The 19,538-nt window shown below is 40.8% G+C and overlaps 1 protein-coding gene across 1 annotated transcript; it reads left to right on the forward strand.

Moving 5' to 3' along the window:
• Nucleotides 1-11,536: 11,536 nt before the first annotated feature.
• Nucleotides 11,537-16,233, forward strand: LOC129098039 (uncharacterized). Its single transcript, XM_054606986.1, has 4 exons — nucleotides 11,537-11,680; nucleotides 11,908-12,277; nucleotides 14,102-14,331; nucleotides 15,319-16,233. Exons 2-4 carry the CDS (start codon nucleotides 12,166-12,168, stop codon nucleotides 15,547-15,549), a joined length of 573 nt encoding a protein of 190 aa, XP_054462961.1. The 5' UTR covers nucleotides 11,537-11,680; nucleotides 11,908-12,165; the 3' UTR covers nucleotides 15,550-16,233.
• The last annotated feature ends 3,305 nt before the right edge of the window (nucleotides 16,234-19,538 follow it).

Raw genomic sequence — 19,538 nt, forward strand, 5'->3', positions numbered from 1 at the left:
GGAACAAAGCTAAGTTAGCTAGCTATCTAGATAATGTAACATTTGGAACATAGCTAAGATAGCTAGCTAACTAGATAAACTTACATTTGGCACAAAGCTAAGTTATGAAGCTAGCTAGATAATGTTACAAATGGAACATAGCTAAGTTGGCTAGCTAGCAAATAACGTTACATTTGGAACATAGCTAAATTAGCTAGCTAGCTAGATGAAGTTATACTTAGATTATAGCTAAATTAGCTAGCCAACTCCATAACATAACATTTGAAACATAGCTAAATTGGCTAGCTACTCAGATAACGTTACATTTGAAACATAGCTAAGTTAGCTACCTAGCTAGATATCGTTACATTTGGAATTTTGCTTACACTCAAAACTAAATGATACTACGTTTAGACTTTCCTAACTTGCAAAATTGTAACTTTTAAAATGACAAATTCACAGGACAAGTCATACCAGATCTAATCTAATCTGTCTGCCGTTGACTGCTGTACCTTTTTTCTAAAATAAGGTCACAGTGTTTGGTTATTACATTTTAATAGATGCCGCTGCAGCAGATTTGAGCTCATTCTCCATAAACTCAATGTTCATAATCCAATAAATCCTTCTGTGACAGCGGCTGATCAGCTCCTGATCACAGATGTGTTTTGACATGAAGGCCTGTTACTCACGGCGAACACTTCCCCGCCTTCTTTATCATCACACTGGTACATCTGGTTTAGTTAGGTTCAATTTATTTGTGTTTTGAACAAATGTAGATTAACTACAACTTTAAGATTTCTTTGTAACTATTACAGATGTAATTTAGCTTCATTTACATCCTGTCAGTTTTCTTTTTCTTTCCGTCTGCTGATAACATTAAATTTACAACAGTGACCCACAGCAGTTAATGAATTAGTCACAAAATTTACACGGTCACGAATTTTCAATTTTTCCCCGTGTTGGTCAGCAAAACTTTCAAACAATTATATATTTCAGATTTCTTACGAATGTTACTTCTTTCTTTCCTCAGTCAGGACGGCATTACGCAACAAAACCTTGTAGGTTCAGGAAAACCGTCATGAACACGTCTCTTTGTAATTGGGTGTGTCCACCACGGAAAAGGATCCTAATGTACGACATGAATAAAACCACGTAACACTACACAGTGATGAGGACTACAGTGAATTACTACCTAATAGTTTATCATTTTAAAAAAAGACATCAGGGCGGTTACAGCTGGTAACGCCGTCGGTCGGGTGGATTCAGTGTCCGCCCTCCGGTTAACAACGTTAGCTCCGTTAGCACTGTTAGCTGCAAAACCGCCGCCATGTTGAGAGCCGTAAGGAGCCAAACAATGCATATTATGCAGCTTTAAGGAGAAACAATATAATGTACCAAATAGTATTAAAGACAACTTTCCTTTTGTTTTATTTTATACTAAACTGAACATCTTTTGATGTACAAAAAAAGTGGAATAAACAATTAATTGTCAAGCAAATCTGATTTCAGGTGTTCCCAGGTGAGAATGATATATAAGCTTTAATTGAGTATATAAGTACAGCTGAGGTGTTTTAGCATACAGTGGTGGGTCGGTCGGGTAAAGCTCTGTCCTGGCAGGACTGTGGGACTCTGGAGGTGTTTAGCAGCAATAACACGGTTCTCAGTCCTTGCTGACATTTGCTAAATCAGTGGTTCTCAAATGGGGGTACGTGAGATTTAAAAAATATATATTTGAAATTAGCACAAGATAAGATAAGATAAGATAATCCTTTATTAGTCCCGCAGCGGGGAAATTTGCAGGCTTACAGCAGCAGAGAGTAAAGTGCACACAAGAGACATAGTAGAAGAAAAGATAAAAAATAAAAAATGAAAAAAAAAAAATAAAAAAAAACAAGTATTATAAATAAGCAATAAAAAGAAAACAGTAGAAAAAACAACAATAACTGAAATATTATATTTACAGACAGAAACCCCCCAACTATTTTAACTATTATTGCACAGTGTAATGTGTAATGTATTGCACAGGTTTATATTGTCATTGACATCCATTCAAAAATCCTTTAAAAATAGTTATTTAATAAATATTCAATAAAATATAAGTGTAAGTTCATAAACTGAATTCATTATTATTATTATTATTATTATTATTCTTCAGTGTTGACAGTTTAATAAATGACTGATGGAGCGCTGTGTATTACTTTCTGCTGGTCAGGGGTACATGTCTGAATGAAGGTTGAGAACCAGCTCTAATGACTGATGTTATTTTCTGAAAAAGCCAAAATGGCGTGGGCCTGCCTGCAGGGGCGCGTGCACGGTGCGCGCCCCTGCAGGCAGGCGGGCCCGAACACATGTGGGCGTGAAAATGCTGCTGCGCCTCTACGCGGGTCTGTGCGGCAGATCCCCGAGACCAGCAAACACACGCGGAGCCGAGACCAGAGACCGGGCCCGCTTCTGCTCAGTACGGCGGGTAGAGGGGGCAGAGCGGGGCAGAGGGGGCAGAGCGGGCAGCGGCACAGGGGGCAGAGCGGGCAGAGCAGCGGCACAGGGGGCAGAGCGGGCAGAGCAGCGGCACAGGGGGCAGAGCGGGCAGAGCGGGGATGCGCGCGGCAGCATGAACGGGGCCGTGTACATCTCGTTCTTCCAGGGCCAGCTGGAGTCGGTGCTGGAGCAGGTCGTGCAGCTGGCCGTGCAGGAGATCAGCGGCACGGTGGGCTGCAGCCTGAACGCGCTGCTGCTGGAGGCCGCCGGGAAGGAGCAGGAGAACCAGCGGCTGCGGAGGAGGCTGCAGGCGGGACAGAGCCGGGGCAGAGCCGGGGGGCCAGCAGGACGGAGGAGGCAGAGCCGGGGGCCAGCAGGACGGAGGAGGCAGAGCCGGGGGCCAGCAGGACGGAGGAGGCAGAGCCGGGGGGGCCAGCAGGACGGAGGAGGCAGAGCCGGGGGCCAGCAGGACGGAGGAGGCAGAGCCGGGGGCCAGCAGGACGGAGGAGGCAGAGCCGGGGGCCAGCAGGACGGAGGAGGCAGAGCCGGGGGCCAGCAGGACGGAGGAGGCAGAGCCGCAGAGGGGCCGGACGGCGGCAGGACAAAGCCCGAGCAGACGCTGCTCCTCCCCGGACCCGCGGGACACGCAGGACACGGCCCGCAGCCGGGCGGGACCACCGACATGCGCCGCCTGGAGCAGCGGGGACGCGTCGTGGGTAGGTGCCCCCCCCCCCTCCCCCCCTCCTCCTCCTCCTCCTCCTCCTCCTCCTCCGTTACACAACACGCACGTTCTCACGCAGAGACACGCACAAACACAAACACTGCGGGGCTCCTCCCCCCGCACGCGACGCGTTGCGTAACTCTGCAGGGCCGCGAGGACCCGCACCCGCTCTGGACCCGGGTCTGTAACGGGTCAGACCCACAGTGTGTGTGTGTGTGTGTGTGTGTGTGTGTGTGTGTGTGTGTGTGTGTGTGTGTGTGTGTGGGGGGGGGGGGTGTGGGGGGGGGGGGGGTTCAGTTATGAAACAAATGCTCAATATGTCAATGAGGAAATAATACAAACATTCAAAGACATAAATAACAGATTTAACAATACAAATAAATGATACAAATACAAATAAATTATACAAATGAATTATACAAATAAATAATAGATACAAATAAATGTTACAAATACAAATAAATGATACAAATACAAATAAATGATACAAATAAATTATACAAAGAAATGATACAAATTAATTATACAAATACAAATAAATGATACAAAGAAATAATAGATACAAATAAATGTTACAAATAGAAATAAATGATACAAATAAATGATACAAATACAAATAAATGATACAGAGACAAATAAATGTTACAAATAAATGATACAAATACAAATAAATGATACAAATAAATGATACAAATACAAATGAATAATACAAAGAAATGATACAAAGAAATGATACAAAGAAATTATACAAATACAAATGAATGATATAAACCAACACATTCTGTGTCACATATATCACCGTCCATTCCTGGGTTTATGACCCGTTAAAATGGAGGAAACCAGGAGCCCGGCCTCCTTTTCCTTTAAACACCTTCTGCTGGGTGTCAGCTCACATTCCACGTATTTACTTTAACTTTCTGACTGAACGGGAGGGAAGCGAGCTGCAGACCAGAAACTCGGTTCTAAACAAAGACACCGTACGCTTTGAATAAAAGAAACCGAGGCTTCAGTGTCGGAGCGTGGAGGGGTCGTCTTATGAGATATACGAGGGGCTGCTGGTGGAGGAGGTGGTGTGGGGGGGGGGAGCAACAGGGCTACACGCTGATTGACAGGTCGACACCAGAGACGTGTATGGCGTCTCTACGTCACTCCTCAGTCCAAATATGGTCACTTCCTGTTCACTGGTTGCAAAAAAAAAAGATGGCGACGGGCAAATCGCCAAACTTGAGACTTCAAAACATCCGTCAACAAAAAGAGTGACGTCACAACACAAACGCACACAACCCCACTTTGTTGTCATTTCCACACTCAACGCTAACGCTAACGCTCATGACCTTTTCTCTGCTTTGACATTGTGTTGATTAAGAACACAATAAATATTCATTCATTGAAGGCAGTTTTGTAATGCTCTGTGTTTTGGACACATGTTTTTCTACCAAAAAGAAATTTAAGTTTGATCTCCAGCTGTGTTTAGTACCAAACGGGAAAATTCACTTTTTCAACTCAAAGAATGTTTTTCCTCTGATCTACTTCCTGATTGGTGGAGGTGTTACTGAGGACCAATGAACGTGGTCTAATTTGAACACAGGTGTGTTTTAGCGAGGGGGCGGGGCTTCAGAGTCGAGCACGTCGTCTCATTGACTGATGGATGTTTGATATAAAACGTCAACTAGAGATGTCGGTTCTTAACAACGATGTAAGCAGCAAAAATGTATGTTTTTATGTATATATATATTTTTAAAGTACATTGAAAAATGATAAACAGTAAAACAATATGTTCCTCAGAAACCCAGCATCTGTCAGACACTGTAAAGACTTTAAAATCAGAAAACAAAAATCAGTTTCTTGGTAAAATTGTGTTCTTATAAAAAACAAACCTTTAGTTCATAAATGTGTAAAGAATTCCATTTTATGATTTAATTTTATCAGAATGTGTGTTCATCAGTTATTACTCATCAATACAGAATGAAAAACTTTAAATCTGAGGAAAATACAAAATATCTTGGTGTTTAAATGATAAATATCACTAAAACCAGTTGATGATTAATCATTTATATATATTTATATAAATGTATATGAGTGTGTGTGTTATTGTTTAATATAACGCTCTTTATCTTTAAAGAGAGTTTATTCTTAAATTACTTTAAGAGTTGATTGATAATCAGAGTTATTGGTGATTATTTTTATCAGGCTCTAAAGATAATTTATGTTTAACTTATTATTGTGTTTGTAACAAAAAGAAAACATAAATCATCAGTGTTCAGTTTATTAGGAACAGGGAGGGTTTCTACGTTCAACTTTAAGAATATATTCTCAGATTTATTGATACCAAACAATCAATACATTAAAACCTTCAGCTGGTCGTCCTGATAAACTGATTCTGATCACTACTGATTCTTTTAGAAGTGGTTTAGTCAACTTATCAATAAATAACAGACAAAACTTTTCATAACCGCAGGAAGATGTTTATCATTAGATTATTGATTAATCTCTGTATATGTTACAGCAGCAGGTTATACAGTAAATAATCAACACTAGAGATGTATATCCATAGAATACACAATATAATGAATATACTAGAATACCACAACGACTACAACATAAACATAGGATCACATAGTATATAAATATAGATGTTAGATGTCGACAATAATGTTCCAATTTTTTACTTTCAATTGATCTAAAAATGTTTTTCCTATTTTCAGGACAAAACACATAAATCCTCAACAAACTACGAGACAATACAAAGATGATAAGACACGAACACAATAAAAACGGCAACAACACAGTAAACAAATGATCAGGGAGCAGCTTTCTTTATTAATCCATCCATTGTTTAATAAAATATCAGGAAAGGATGAAATACGCTCATCGTCCTGACAACAGATTAAAACATAAAACCTGAAGCTTGTTTCAGATCTGCTTTATAGAATAACTCACATGAACTAAAATCATAATAACGGTTATTCTTCTTCTTTTATAGTATTATTCTAGTATTATATTTTATTATTATTTTATTATAGTATTATTATTATTATAGTATTATCATTATTATTATAGTATTATTATTATTATTTTATTATTTTATTAATATTATTATTATAGTATTGTAGGGTGGTGTCTCCAGACGGATCAGGTCCTGATGCCTCTGATCCGTCTGGACAGGACGAACCTCCTCCATCTCCAACGATGTCACTCATCCTTTGTGTGTGTTTGTTTGGGTGTGTTTCAGACACACACACACACACACACACACACACACACACACACACACACACACACACACACACACACACACACATGCAGAGACACGTGAGATAGAAAATAAACCTCACGCATGCATGAACACATCTGTGCACTCGCATGAAACACCCGGATGACACGCAAAGCCCCCCCGGGCTTTAAATCCAGGCCAGCAGGACGATCAGAGATCACAAACAGATGAAGCTGCTCTGGCAACTGAAGGAGGTCTTCATCATCATCTTCATCAGCAACCAGTACCAACCAATGACAACCAGACAATCCAGTACCGACCAGACAACTGTTTTATTGATGTTCTTCTTCTGTCCTTCAATAAATAACCATTCTAACAGAGACACTGGACCAGTAGAACCAGTAGACCTCATGAGATGGACCAGTAAAACCAGTAGACCTCTTGAGATGGACCAGTAGAACCAGTAGACCTCGTGTGATGGACCAGTAGAACCAGTAGACCTCATGTATAATAATCAGACACGTTGGAGTGAATTAGAAGTTTCTGTTTTCATCGTCGGCTTCATGAAGTCGGAGTGTTGGATTAACTCTGACACGCTCAGGTCAAAGGTCACCGCCGTGTGACGGGGGGCTGGGTTGAAGTCTGCTCTCTGTGGAGACAAACAGAGGAGGAGGAGGAGGAGGAGGAGGAGGTTTGTTAGTGCAAGTGATTAAATGAACTCCTGTAGATCAACAGAACTGTTATAACTGAACTCATGAGACGTTGGGTTAATGACCGGAGTCTTCCTCAGTTCTTATTCATCTTTAGAGATGTTTACTAGAGAAGTCTTCTGAACTTTACTTTTTATGTTTTTATATTCCTCTTATTATCTGAACTCATTTCTGTCTTTGTGATTTAATGAAAGTTTTAATTTTTAGATCTTCATACGGCTTCAGAAGTAAAAGTTAACACGTTGATGCGTTCAGGTTCTACTCCGTAAAAAAAGGTGGATTATAATGCTACTTTTGAAATGTTTTTTCTTTTGTTAAGAAAAACATTTTATAGTAAATACAGTTAAATTAAGTTTTCAGTCTGGATCCTTGAAAGTAGAATGTTATGTGGCACCAAAATATACATGTATGTGTGTATATATATATATATATATGTATGTATGTATGTATATATATATATATATATATATGTATGTATGTATGTATATGTATAAATATGTGTGTATATATATATATAAATCTTGATTATAAATTTGTGAAAGTAAATTGATAATCATATTTGGTGAAACGTGTTAGTCTGAGCACATTAAACCTCCATCCTCTCATAACACTTAACACGGAGACAGATTTATCTCCGTTAACGCTCATTAACTCGTTATCTCGCCCATCGAGGGGAATTCCAGTTCGTCCTGTGATCTGCTCTCAGATCAGCTCTTCTGGGATTAATGTTCTCAGAGCTGAAACGACTCAATCATCATCAACATCATATCAACGTCTAACGAGGCGGCTTGTGATCGGACCGAAGATTTACAGAACGTTTTGATGGTGTTCTGAGGATTCCTTCTTCTTCACGCTCCTCGTTCAGAAATCTTTTTAAATGTGACAGGAAGTGACTCAAACATCCATCAGTTAAGGGCCGTTTCTCAATATGTGAACTTCTCTGTACTTGTGTCCTCGTGAACTTGTGAAACGTCATCAAGCGCGGCCCAAGTACTGTTCCAATACACAAGTTCGCATCAAGCCAAGTACGGTCCAGATACCCGGAAGTGTCCTCGCTCCGCCCATTATACCGAGGATGCATCGGAGGAGACTTGTGTGGACTTTGGACAGCCAAGTATCCCAGAATGCATTTCACCAGCAAACAAGAGCCGACAGCAGCGGAGACGACTCACAACTGTCAGTTATAACTGTCTAAATACTGCTGCTGTTGTGTAACGGAATTTAGTTTTAACATTTTTTTAAGCGAGAATGTAGTTGTTAAGACTTAAAATATGCGGTCGATTTATCAAGATAGAGCCTGTTTGAAAAAAGCGCCGACGTTTGTCGGAGATATGAGAGGACCAGAGAGGAGACCGGGCGGTGGTGCTCATGCATCCCGCTGACAGCAGCCTGATCTCGGCTAGGCTCCTCCAGATGTGCCGCTGGCTCCGGTGTCTCTGTGGTTGTGGTTGCAGATGTAACACAAAACATATACATATATATATATATATATATATATATATATATATATATATACATACATATACATAATATTTTTATATTTTCTAAATGAAAACGAAAAAAGGTTGTGTTTTATATCATATTTCGTTTTATTGTCAATATATATGACTGAAGATAACCGGAGTAGGCGGGACCGACGAGCTGAGTTGGTGACGTCGTGACGTTGGTGACGTCATCAAGTTCGCTGCTGTTCCAATTGCAAAATGACCGTACTGCGTCCTCCCGTCCTCGGGAGTTTGTACTCCCGAGTCGAACTATCCAAGTATGAACTTGCAAGTTTGCAAGTCCATACTTGACCGTACTTGGTATTGAGAAACGGCCAATGAGACGACGTGCCCGACTCTGAAGCCCCGCCCCCTTGCTAAAACACACCTGTGTTCAAATTAGACCACGTTCATTGGTCCTCAGTAACACCTCCACCAATCAGGAAGTAGATCAGAGGAAAAACATTCTTTGAGTTGAAAAAGTGAATTTTCCCGTTTGGTACTAAACACAGCTGGAGATCAAACTTGTGTCCAAAACACAGAGCATTACAAAACTGCCTTCAATGAATGAATATTTATTGTGTTCTTAATCAACACAATGTCAAAGCAGAGAAAAGGTCATGAGCGTTAGCGTTAGCTGAGTGTGGAAATGACAACAAAGTGGGGTTGTGTGTGTTTGTGTTGTGACGTCACTCTTTTTGTTGACGGATGTTTTGAAGTCTCAAGTTTGGCGATTTGCCCGTCGCCATCTTTTTTTTTGCAACCAGTGAACAGGAAGTGACCATATATGGACTGAGGAGGAGTGACGTAGAGACGCCGTATACGTCTCTGGTGTCGACCTGTCAATGTTATGACGACGATAGTTCTGTTTTTAAATCGTTAAACTACTGAACCACTAATTAAGGCTTTAATTAAAACCTAATGATTAAATACACTGTCTTTATGTGAAGGATCTTATACTTGTGATGGAATCGTAGTAGTACATGTACACAGTATGAGTACAGTGATTCTCTGATACAAGTACATCAGCAGAGCAGACATAAGCTCACTGTAAACACCAGGTGTCGGATGTCTCCACTGGATCCAGTGATCAGACTGGCAGACGTGTGGTTACCGTGACGACGGCATCACCCGGTCCTTCTTCATGACCTAAAACAAAAGGTGGACCAGTTTGTTGTTGGGGTCCAGCTGGTCTGCGATCAGGGACAGGTGGACCCTAACGGACCTGTTGTGGATTCATCCAGAAGGTCTTTGTGATCGTTGGAGAACCTGATGAGTCGTTCTGCTGTTGTGTCGTCTGTTCTTTTGGCTCAACGTTTCTTCTTTAGATGGAGAAAGAGCTCAGATAGCCAAGATTTAACACTAGATAAATAAAAAGGTAGAAAAAATGAAACGGCATTAAACAAAACGGCATATAAACAAAACGGCAGAATCAGAAAATGGTAAAAAAAAACAAAAAACATAACCGGCAGACAAAATGGCAGAAAATCAAACCGGAAGATAAACAACAATATAGTAGATAATCAAAACAATAGATAAACAAAATGGTAGATAAAAAAAACTTTATGTTAGATAAATAACAAAACGGCATATTTACCAACTGAAGATTAACAAACGGAAGATAAATGTTGGAGATGACCCGGATGGGAATATAAATCTGAGAGTCATCAGCGTAGAACTTGATATTAACGTTTGATTCACGGGAACATTGCTAAGAGGGATCATGAAATGAAAAGATCAATAACTCTGTCGGTTTTTGTCTTCGTGTTTAATCCTCACACAACACAACATTAGCAGGTAGAGTCACATGGTGCAGTCCTGCACCGTTAGCAGCACGTGTAGCAGGGTGTTTGTTCAGAGCGCCTACAGTGTTTGAAATGATCCTTTACAGTGTTCAGAAGCAATGCATCCTGGTACATGTAGGCAGCGCTGGCACGCCTCCACACTGATTGTTTGTTTGGGATTAACGGTGTCTCTATTTATTCATCCGTAAAAGTAGAAAGTGGGTCAGTCTGTGTGGCAGAAGGTCACATGACTCACAGGTCACATGTTTAATCTGAAGACAGATGGACGGGAGACGAGTTTCTACTCATTAAACCAGTTTACTTTATTCATTAATATTAACAGATAATGAGAGGAAGTGTATCTGGTTTGAGGGGGATATACACTGGTTTGTGTATGTATGTACGTGTGTGTATAGATAGATAGATAGATATTTTTTTATTTTCGTGTCATGCACAAAAACGTGCCCAACCCTCATGGGTTTACAAGACACCAACAGTACAGCTGCAGTGGATCCACATCTCATCAGGTCACATTTGATTACAAAATGACATATATATGTGTGTGTGTGTGTGTGTGTGTGTGTGTGTGTGTATATATATATATATATTACACACAAAAATAAATGACAAATATTTCCCAATAAAATAAAAACCACCACCGTGCAGATTCAGGACGCTTCTCTGATAAGAAATCAGATTTCTGCTTATATTCTTAAATATATATATATTTTTTTATATATGTATGTATATATGTATGTATGTGTATATATATATGTGTATATGTATATATATGTATATGTATATGTACATGTGTATATGTATATATATATATATATACATGTATATATATATATGTATATACGTATATATATGTGTATATATGTATGTATGTATATATATATATATATATATATATGTGTATACATATCTGTGTGTGTGTATATATATATATGTTATGTTTATGATGATGATGTTTATGATGTTGGTCCCTCCTCCTCCCTGCAGACCAGCTGAAGTCCGTCATGGAGCAGGTCCTGGACTTTGCGGTTCACGAGCTGACAAAGATCGTGGAGGCCTCGTTGACGACCTGCTGCTGGAGATCACCAAGATGGAGAGAGAGCAACAGGACCTGGGGGAGACACTGGACAAGAGCTCTGACAGGGGGGAGGAGGGGGAGAAGGGGAGAGGAGGAGGAGCCAAAGGGAGGAGGAGAGGGTCGGAGAACGACTCTGTGTCACCCAGCGGCTCTGAGGACACTCGGGAGGAGCTGACGGAGGTCAGCGAGTCCAAAGAGACGGGGGAGACCGAGGGTGAGTGGACCCCTTTAACTGTGATGTCACGCTGTACCGCAGGACACCATGACATCACAGTGACCTCACCGCAAAGTCACATTACACATAAACACATGATACAAGTTCAGGGTTTCCTCCTGCATCTACTGCTCCTTCACCTCCTTCCCTTTATCTCTTCTGCTTCCTCCTCACCTCCTCTCTCCTCTCCTCCTCCTCTCTCATCCTCTCTCCTTTCTCCCCCTCAGACCCGGAGCGCCCCCGTCCTCTCGGTGTCTCAGGACTGGGTTCCCATCCTGGACAAGGTCTTTGGTCAGAAGTGGTGCAGTGATGTCTGGCAGATCAAGGAGCTGGGTGGAGGAGGAAGAGGAGGAGGAGGTGGTGGTGGGCGGCGGAGTCTGGGTGAGGGGGGCAGATCAGGTGGCGCCTCTCTCCACCCCCTCCGTGACCCTGGAGCCCTCCCCCTCCTCCCCCAGCAGGACCCCCGCTGGACTCCCCTGGAGGACATGGAGGTGTTTTCTCCTGATGAGGAGGCTGCAGACGGTCAGAGGAGGACCAGCGGACCTGGACCTCCATCTGGACCCCGAACTGGATCCAAACCTGGAGCCAGCCACACAGGTGACCCACGAAACAGTTTTTATTTACAGATGTAAAACATACAATAACTAAAAACTAATTATACAAAAATGAACATGAAATATAATGTTAATAATGTACATTATATATTTTTATATATTTATTCATATATAATGAAATATAAGTATAACAAAAATACTAATTATAAAGCATATCTAGAGAAATATATATATACATATACACACACACTCACCGGCCACTTTATTAGGCACACCTGTTCAATTGCTTGTTAACACAAAATAGCTAATCAGCCAATCACATGGCAGCAACTCAATGCATTCATTCATCTAGATGTGGTGAAGACGACTTGCTGAAGTTCAAACCGAGCATCAGAATGGGGAAGGAACTTTGAACGTGGCATGGTTGTTGGTGTGTTGCAAAAACTGCTGATCTACTGGGATTTACACCCACAACCATCTCTAGGGTTTATAGAGAACGGTCCCAAAAAGAGGAAACATCCAGTGAGCGGCAGTTGTGTGGACGAAGATTTCTTGTTGATGTCAGAGGTCAGAGGAGAATGGGCAGAGTGATTCATATGATAGAAAGGCAACAGTAACTCAAATAACCACTCGTTACAACCAATGTATGCAGAATACCATCTCTGAACCTGGAAGCAGATCCAGCAGCAGAAGACCACACCGGTGCCTCTCCTGTCAGCTCAGAACAGGAAACTGAGGCTCACCAAAGTTGGACAATAGAAGATTGAAACACGTTGTCTGGTCTGATGAGTCTCCATTTCAGCTGCGACGTTCAGATGGTAGGGTCAGAATGTGGCGTAAACACCATGAGAGCAGTGATCCATCCTGCCTTCTATCAACGGTTCAGGCTGGTGGTGGTGGTGTAATGGTGTGGGGGATCTTTTCTTGGCACACTTTAGGCCCCTTAGTACCAGTTGGGCATGGTTTAAACGCCACGGCCTCCCTGAGTATTGTTGCTGACCATGTCCGTCCCTTTATGACCACAGTGGACCCATCTCCTGATGGCTACTTCCAGCAGCATAATGCACCATGACACAAAGCTCACATCATCTCAGACTGCTCTCTTGAACATGACAATGAGTTCCCAGTACTCCAGTGGCCTCCAGTCACCAGACCTCAATCCAACAGAGACCTTTGGGATGTGGAGGAACGGGAGATTCACATCATGGATGAGCAGACAAGTCTGCAGCAACGTGGTGATGCTGTCATGTCGATATGGAGCAACATCTCTGAGGAACGTTTCCAACACCTTGTTGAATCTATGCTACCAAGAATTAAGGCAGGTCTGAAGGCAAAAGGGTCCAACCCGGTACTAACAAGGTGTCCCTAATAAATAAATAAATAAATATATATATATATATATATATATATATATATATATATATATATAGTAAAATCTCTTCTCAGCTTGTGTGTGTCTCATCACTGTCATCTACTGGTCATCGACACTAACAACATTTTACTGCAGTATAAGATCAGAGTACTTCTACTCCAGTTAATGAAGTACATGTGTACTCGTACTCTGGTCTGACCCAACAGTGGTCTCTCTAGTCTCTCTGGTCTATCTGGTCTATCTGACCCTAGTCTCTCTGGGATCTCTAGTCTCTGGTCTCTCTAGTCTCTCTGGTCTCTTTAGTATCTCTGGTCTCCCTGACCCTAGTCTCTCTGGTCTCTGGTTTCTCTAGTCTCTCTGGTTTCTCTAGTCTCTCTGGTCCCCCTGACCCTGTTCTCTCTACTCTCTCTGGTCTCCCTGATCCTGACCCTGTTCTCTCTACTCTCTCTGGTCTCCCTGATCCTGACCCTGGTCTCTCTGGTCTCTGGTCTTCAGGCCGCCGGTCCTCGGCCTCGATGCTCCATCGTCTCCTGACTCTTCCGTCTCAGTTGCTGGAGGAGGAAGACGAAGACGCCGCTAAAGACTCGCTCAACGTTCTGTCGGTGGACGGAACCGCTGAGGGTCCAGGTCGAGTCCATCGGTCCCCCACCAGAGAGGAGGAGGAGGAGGAGGAAGAGGAGGAGGAGGAGGAGGAAGAGGAAGGAGAGGAGGACAAAGGGAGGAAGGTGAGGGAGGAAACATGAATATTAATTCATTTAACACTAAGACCAAACAGCTGATCTTCTTCTTCTCTTGTTTTATTTGTTGTTTTTGTCTTCAGAGGACGAAGACGTCAGAAAAACTTTATACAAATATTAAATATTCATAAAATGTTTTCTTTCACTTAAATCTTTGAACCCATCAGTCCGGATCATAAACAATAAATATTTAATTATTTTATAATTTGAATCATTTAATACCTTTGTGCTATTTATGTGTAAAAACACAAAATATTGAATTTTATAGTGACGTTAGCAGCACCGCAAACGGCTAACAGGAGGAGAGCTAGTAACGTTAGCAGCACCGCTAACGGCTAACAGGAGGAGAGCTAGTAACGTTAGCAGCACCGCTAACGGCTAACAGGAGGAGAGCTAGTAACGTTAGCAGCACCGCTAACGGCTAACAGGAGGAGAGCTAGTAACGTTAGCAGCACCGCTAACGGCTAACAGGAGGAGAGCTAGTAACGTTAGCAGCACCGCTAACGGCTAACAGGAGGAGAGCTAGTAACGTTAGCAGCATCACTAACGGCTAACAGACGGAGGTTCAGTTCAGTTACATTATGATGCGTTCAGGCTCTGTTCAGTGAAAATGAGTATTGGTTGAAGGTAAATTATAACGTTATCATGATATGTTCACATGTAATCTGTAAAATGTAGTGTTGGTGATAAACTAGAATAAATCCAGTAGTTTGAAGGAAATGTTTTCACATTAATATAAAATAGATATTAGAGATGAATTATGATGTTTAACTTCCTAACAGTAACTCTAAGATTATAACACATCATTAACACTACTAATGACTAGATCTGTTTTAATACATAAAAATACAATCTTTTATTTTCTTATCATTTGAACTGTGTTTTTATGAAGAAAGAAAACATTAAATTACTATCACAAAGTAAAAGTCTAACATTTAGTATTGTGTGTGTGTGTGTGTGTGTGTGTGTGTGCAGAGGAAGAGGAGGAGGGTGTGGTCAGAGTGTGAGGAATGCGGTCGTCGGTTCAGTCGGATGTCTCTCCTGAAGGCTCACCGTCTGACGCACGCCGTCGCCGCGGCGTCCGCCTCGTCTCCGCTTGGCTCCGCCTCCTCCGCTCTGAGCTGCTCGCACTGCGGCAAGAGGTTCTCCTCGGCGACCCGCCTCCACAGCCACATCCGGACCCAGCACCCCGGGAACCGGTCCTGAACCGGAGCCGGGTTCAACCGGAACCAGGAAACAGAAACGGGATCAACAGAGTCCAACAGAGGTGGAGAAAAACCAGACCAGGATCCACGGAACCAGACCAGGATCCACGGAACCAGATTACAATCCTCAGAACCAGATCAGAACCAGGATCAGGATCTGAGCAACAGGATGAGATTATTGATTACATTTCTTTAAACAACAAACCTGGAACAAAAACAAACCAGATCAATAAACTATTTATCAGAAACCTGAAAACTGAAATGTATAAATCTGGTCTAGAATCTGTCGTTCCCTCATCATCACCACACGACAGCCAATCAGAACGTCTCTAGAGGAAGGTCACATGATCGGTCCTCATCCAGGTCCACATGGGATCTGGTTCTGGTTCTGGTTCTGTTGTCCAGTTTGAGTTTTTAGCATCAAAACATTCAGCTGATTAAACGTTTTTAACTTTTTAAAAAAAAAGAAAGTTCCCAAACAACAAACCGACAGATCAATGAGGAGTCAGATCAATACCACGCCATGTCAACGGTTTTGTTTTCACTCAAAAAACAAAACGCTTTAAATATTTAAAACAAAACGACGTGAAGAGAAGAATGTTGGTTTAAATTCTCTAAACTTCAGAACCTTAAAGCATTATTTAAAGAACCTTAAAACATTATTTAAAGAACCTTAAAACGTTCTTGAAAGAACCTTAAAACATTCTTTAAAGAACCTTAAAACGTTCTTGAAAGAACCTTAAAACGTTCTTGAAAGAACCTTAAAACATTCTTTAAAGAACCTTAAAACGTTCTTGAAAGAACCTTTAAACATTCTTTAAAGAACCTTAAAACGTTCTTGAAAGAACCTTAAAACGTTCTTGAAAGAACCTTAAAACGTTCTTGAAAGAACCTTAAAAACAGAAAACGATAATTATGAATTTAAACAGTTGATTATTTTATATTTTTTATATAAATAGTTGAACTTAATTTAGCTTTAATTAAACAAACGTTGAAGCTGAATGTATTTGATGAAATAAAACCGATCTGAACGAATTTAAAAACATTTAAAACAGTAAAGAAGTAAAGTAAAGAATCTGATCGGAGGAATTATTGATCAGAGGTGACAAAGGGAAATTAAACTCCTCCTCCTCCTCTTCGTCTCCTCTTCATCATCCCGTTTGGAGGAAACGAGCTCCGGCTGCTGCAGGTGAGTTTCCTTCTCGGCAGGTGAACTTTATTTTTTTTGTTGCAATAAGCTCGTCGCCTCAGCATCCGGACGTGTGGAGCCTCGTTTCCTGCTTCCTGTTTCCTGTGTGGTTCCTGTTCTTCGTGGACTCACAGGAGGATCTCTTCTCTCCCCGTTTGTTTTTAAAGTGCTCTTTTATTGTTTCCTTCAACAAACAGACTCTTTAGTCTTGTGGATTATCGTTGGGTGAATCTTCGTCGTGGTATTTTGAATCTTTCTGGACGCTCCGAGGATCCTTCATCGCTCCCCGTCAGAATAAAACAGACTGAGGAGCAACTTTGTCGGTGGCTTCGATTGTTTGGACTCGATGAATGTGAATCTCACTCGTTGACGTTTGTTGTACAGTTTTTATTTTTCAGACAGAACTGATGATGAAACGAGAGAAAAGAGGAAGACGTTTAATCTCTGCTTCCTTCTTTCTTTCCTTCCTTCCTTCCCTCGTTCCTTCTTTCATCCCTCGTTCTTCAGGTCAGTTCGGTTCAGTGACCTCATCTTGACAAACATACCTCCTGAAAAACAAACATAATCACATATATACAAATATTTATATTTATATATATATAAATAGATATATATATATATATATATATGTAAATGTGTATATATACAGTACACACACATTTTCTGCACATTGATACGTTTATACGCTTCGTTTCTCTCCGGCTTGAATTTTCTTTCTTTTTTTTATTTTTATAAATCTGATCTGTATGGAAGCCCGTTAGTGCCAAGAAGGGGGAAAAAATAGTTAAATGTTAAAAAGTACAAATACAAAACATTTAATTCATACCCTTTTAATTAAGGTTTTTTTAAGAATAAAAAGAAAATTAGAATCATGAAGTATTTTTATTTTCATAACTTTAATGTACAAGATACAAATATCCATATTAAGTGAATTTATTCTCTCTAAAAACCAAAACAATATAGAGTTTATAAAGAAGACTTCAACTAATGATTATTAATTATAATTATTTTCTTGACCTAATTAATCTGATCTGTATGGAAGCCCGTTAGTGCCACCAGACTGTTCATGTTTCTGTGGTTCTAAGGAGAACCTTCCTGTCGGAGGCTGAGGGACGGACGGCGGTGAACAGAAGGATCAGAAATAATAAACGTATCTCTGATTATTTTACGTTTCTGCTCCGCAACGCTTCACCCCCAACGATCAGCTGTTTATGCTTCGTGAATGTGCAAACTGAACGTTTTTCTTAGTTTGATCAAAACCTCGTCAGCAATATAAAGCAAAGAGAAAGCTGCAGAGTTTGAACCTTTTAAAAGAAGATCAGGATTAAACCTGGAGGTGGTTCTGTAGCACGGTGGACCCGGGTGTACTCTGGTAGAATACTTTAATTCGATTATATGCTGATGATGATGATTAATACCCGTTTACTTTGCTTTGATAACTAAAGCTACTTGTCTGCTTGGCTAACATCTGAACGATCCACCGCTCTTCTGTAAACGCCGGTCCTCTTGCACTTTCAGCCTCCTCACGTGTTCACATACCTCATTTATTGTTGTGTAAAACATTTCCAGTGTTTTATATTTGTTCCTCTTTTCCACACAGACCTCATTACCTCAGTAGACGTACAGCGTCGATATTTGTCTACAATGTTTTTTTCTGTTTTCATTTTGTCTGTTAACCTGAAGCTGTCGCGTAAAAACCACAAAAACGTCTCAGGTTTGAAGGTTAAGTCCTTAAAAGACTAGATTTTCTTAAATAAATTAAAAATATCATCTTTCAGGACTTGCATAACTAGTTTTAACAGGTTAATAAGAGCCCAACAGGAAGTTACCTTATTTGGAAGCCCAGTGATGACGGGACAAGAACAATATAAAATAATAGGAGATGAAGACAATAAAAATAATCTTTATTTTAAAATAGAAAGTCACACAAATGAGAAGTCAAAACAAAAAATATTTTGTCTGGTGATCTCATATTTCTGATTTAAAAATAGTAACTTTTTGTACTTAATGTCTCTTCATTTTAAATATGAATATTTTCATTTTGTTAATCCCAACAATGTGTCTTGTTTTCTGTTCTCCAGCTGTTCATGGGCCTCAAACATCTGGCTGATACATTTCAGATTATTCAGTGAAACATTAGCTATTATTTGGTGTTTCTTGTTGTTTTAACGGTTTTAAATCTTGTTATTCGTTACGCAGCCTTAAAGGTCGTAGAGAAGTTCCAACGTAAAGCCCCTAACGGGAAAAGAACAACAGCTAAAGAAGCTAACTATGAGGGAAGATGTAAATAAAGACGAAGAGCTCAAACAGGAGATTAAAATGTTTAAATACAATGTGAATATAAAATTGCAAGAAAAGAAAGTTAAAACCACAAGACACATAAAATAATGTAAAAGAATAAGCGGCCTCTTCAGATGTTTGTTTTTTAACCTAAAACGCACATGAGTGAGTAGTGATGTGGTTTTTACGTGAAAGCAGCTGCTTCACTGTGTACGGATTATTAAAGGCTTTCTGTCGGAGGAAAACCTCGTATCTCCAAACGCTGCACTGAACCGTTGAAACAAACAGAACCGACGGCTTTGGATCAGTTAGGAGGTTTTCCTCCCGACAGCAGCAGCATCATGTGACCTGTTCACCAGGTTCCTCTTCCTGTTTACAGAACCAAGCAGGCGGCGGCTGGAACCAATGACCCGGCCGTCTGCTTTGCCAAATTATTGAATTGTGCCCAAAAAGTCATCAAAACATGGGAACATTTCATTAAATTGAGGCCACAAATTATGACTTGTGAGCATGAATTAGTA

The sequence above is a fragment of the Anoplopoma fimbria genome, chromosome 11 (genome assembly GCF_027596085.1).
Source record: "Anoplopoma fimbria isolate UVic2021 breed Golden Eagle Sablefish chromosome 11, Afim_UVic_2022, whole genome shotgun sequence".
NCBI classification, from domain to species: domain Eukaryota; kingdom Metazoa; phylum Chordata; class Actinopteri; order Perciformes; family Anoplopomatidae; genus Anoplopoma; species Anoplopoma fimbria.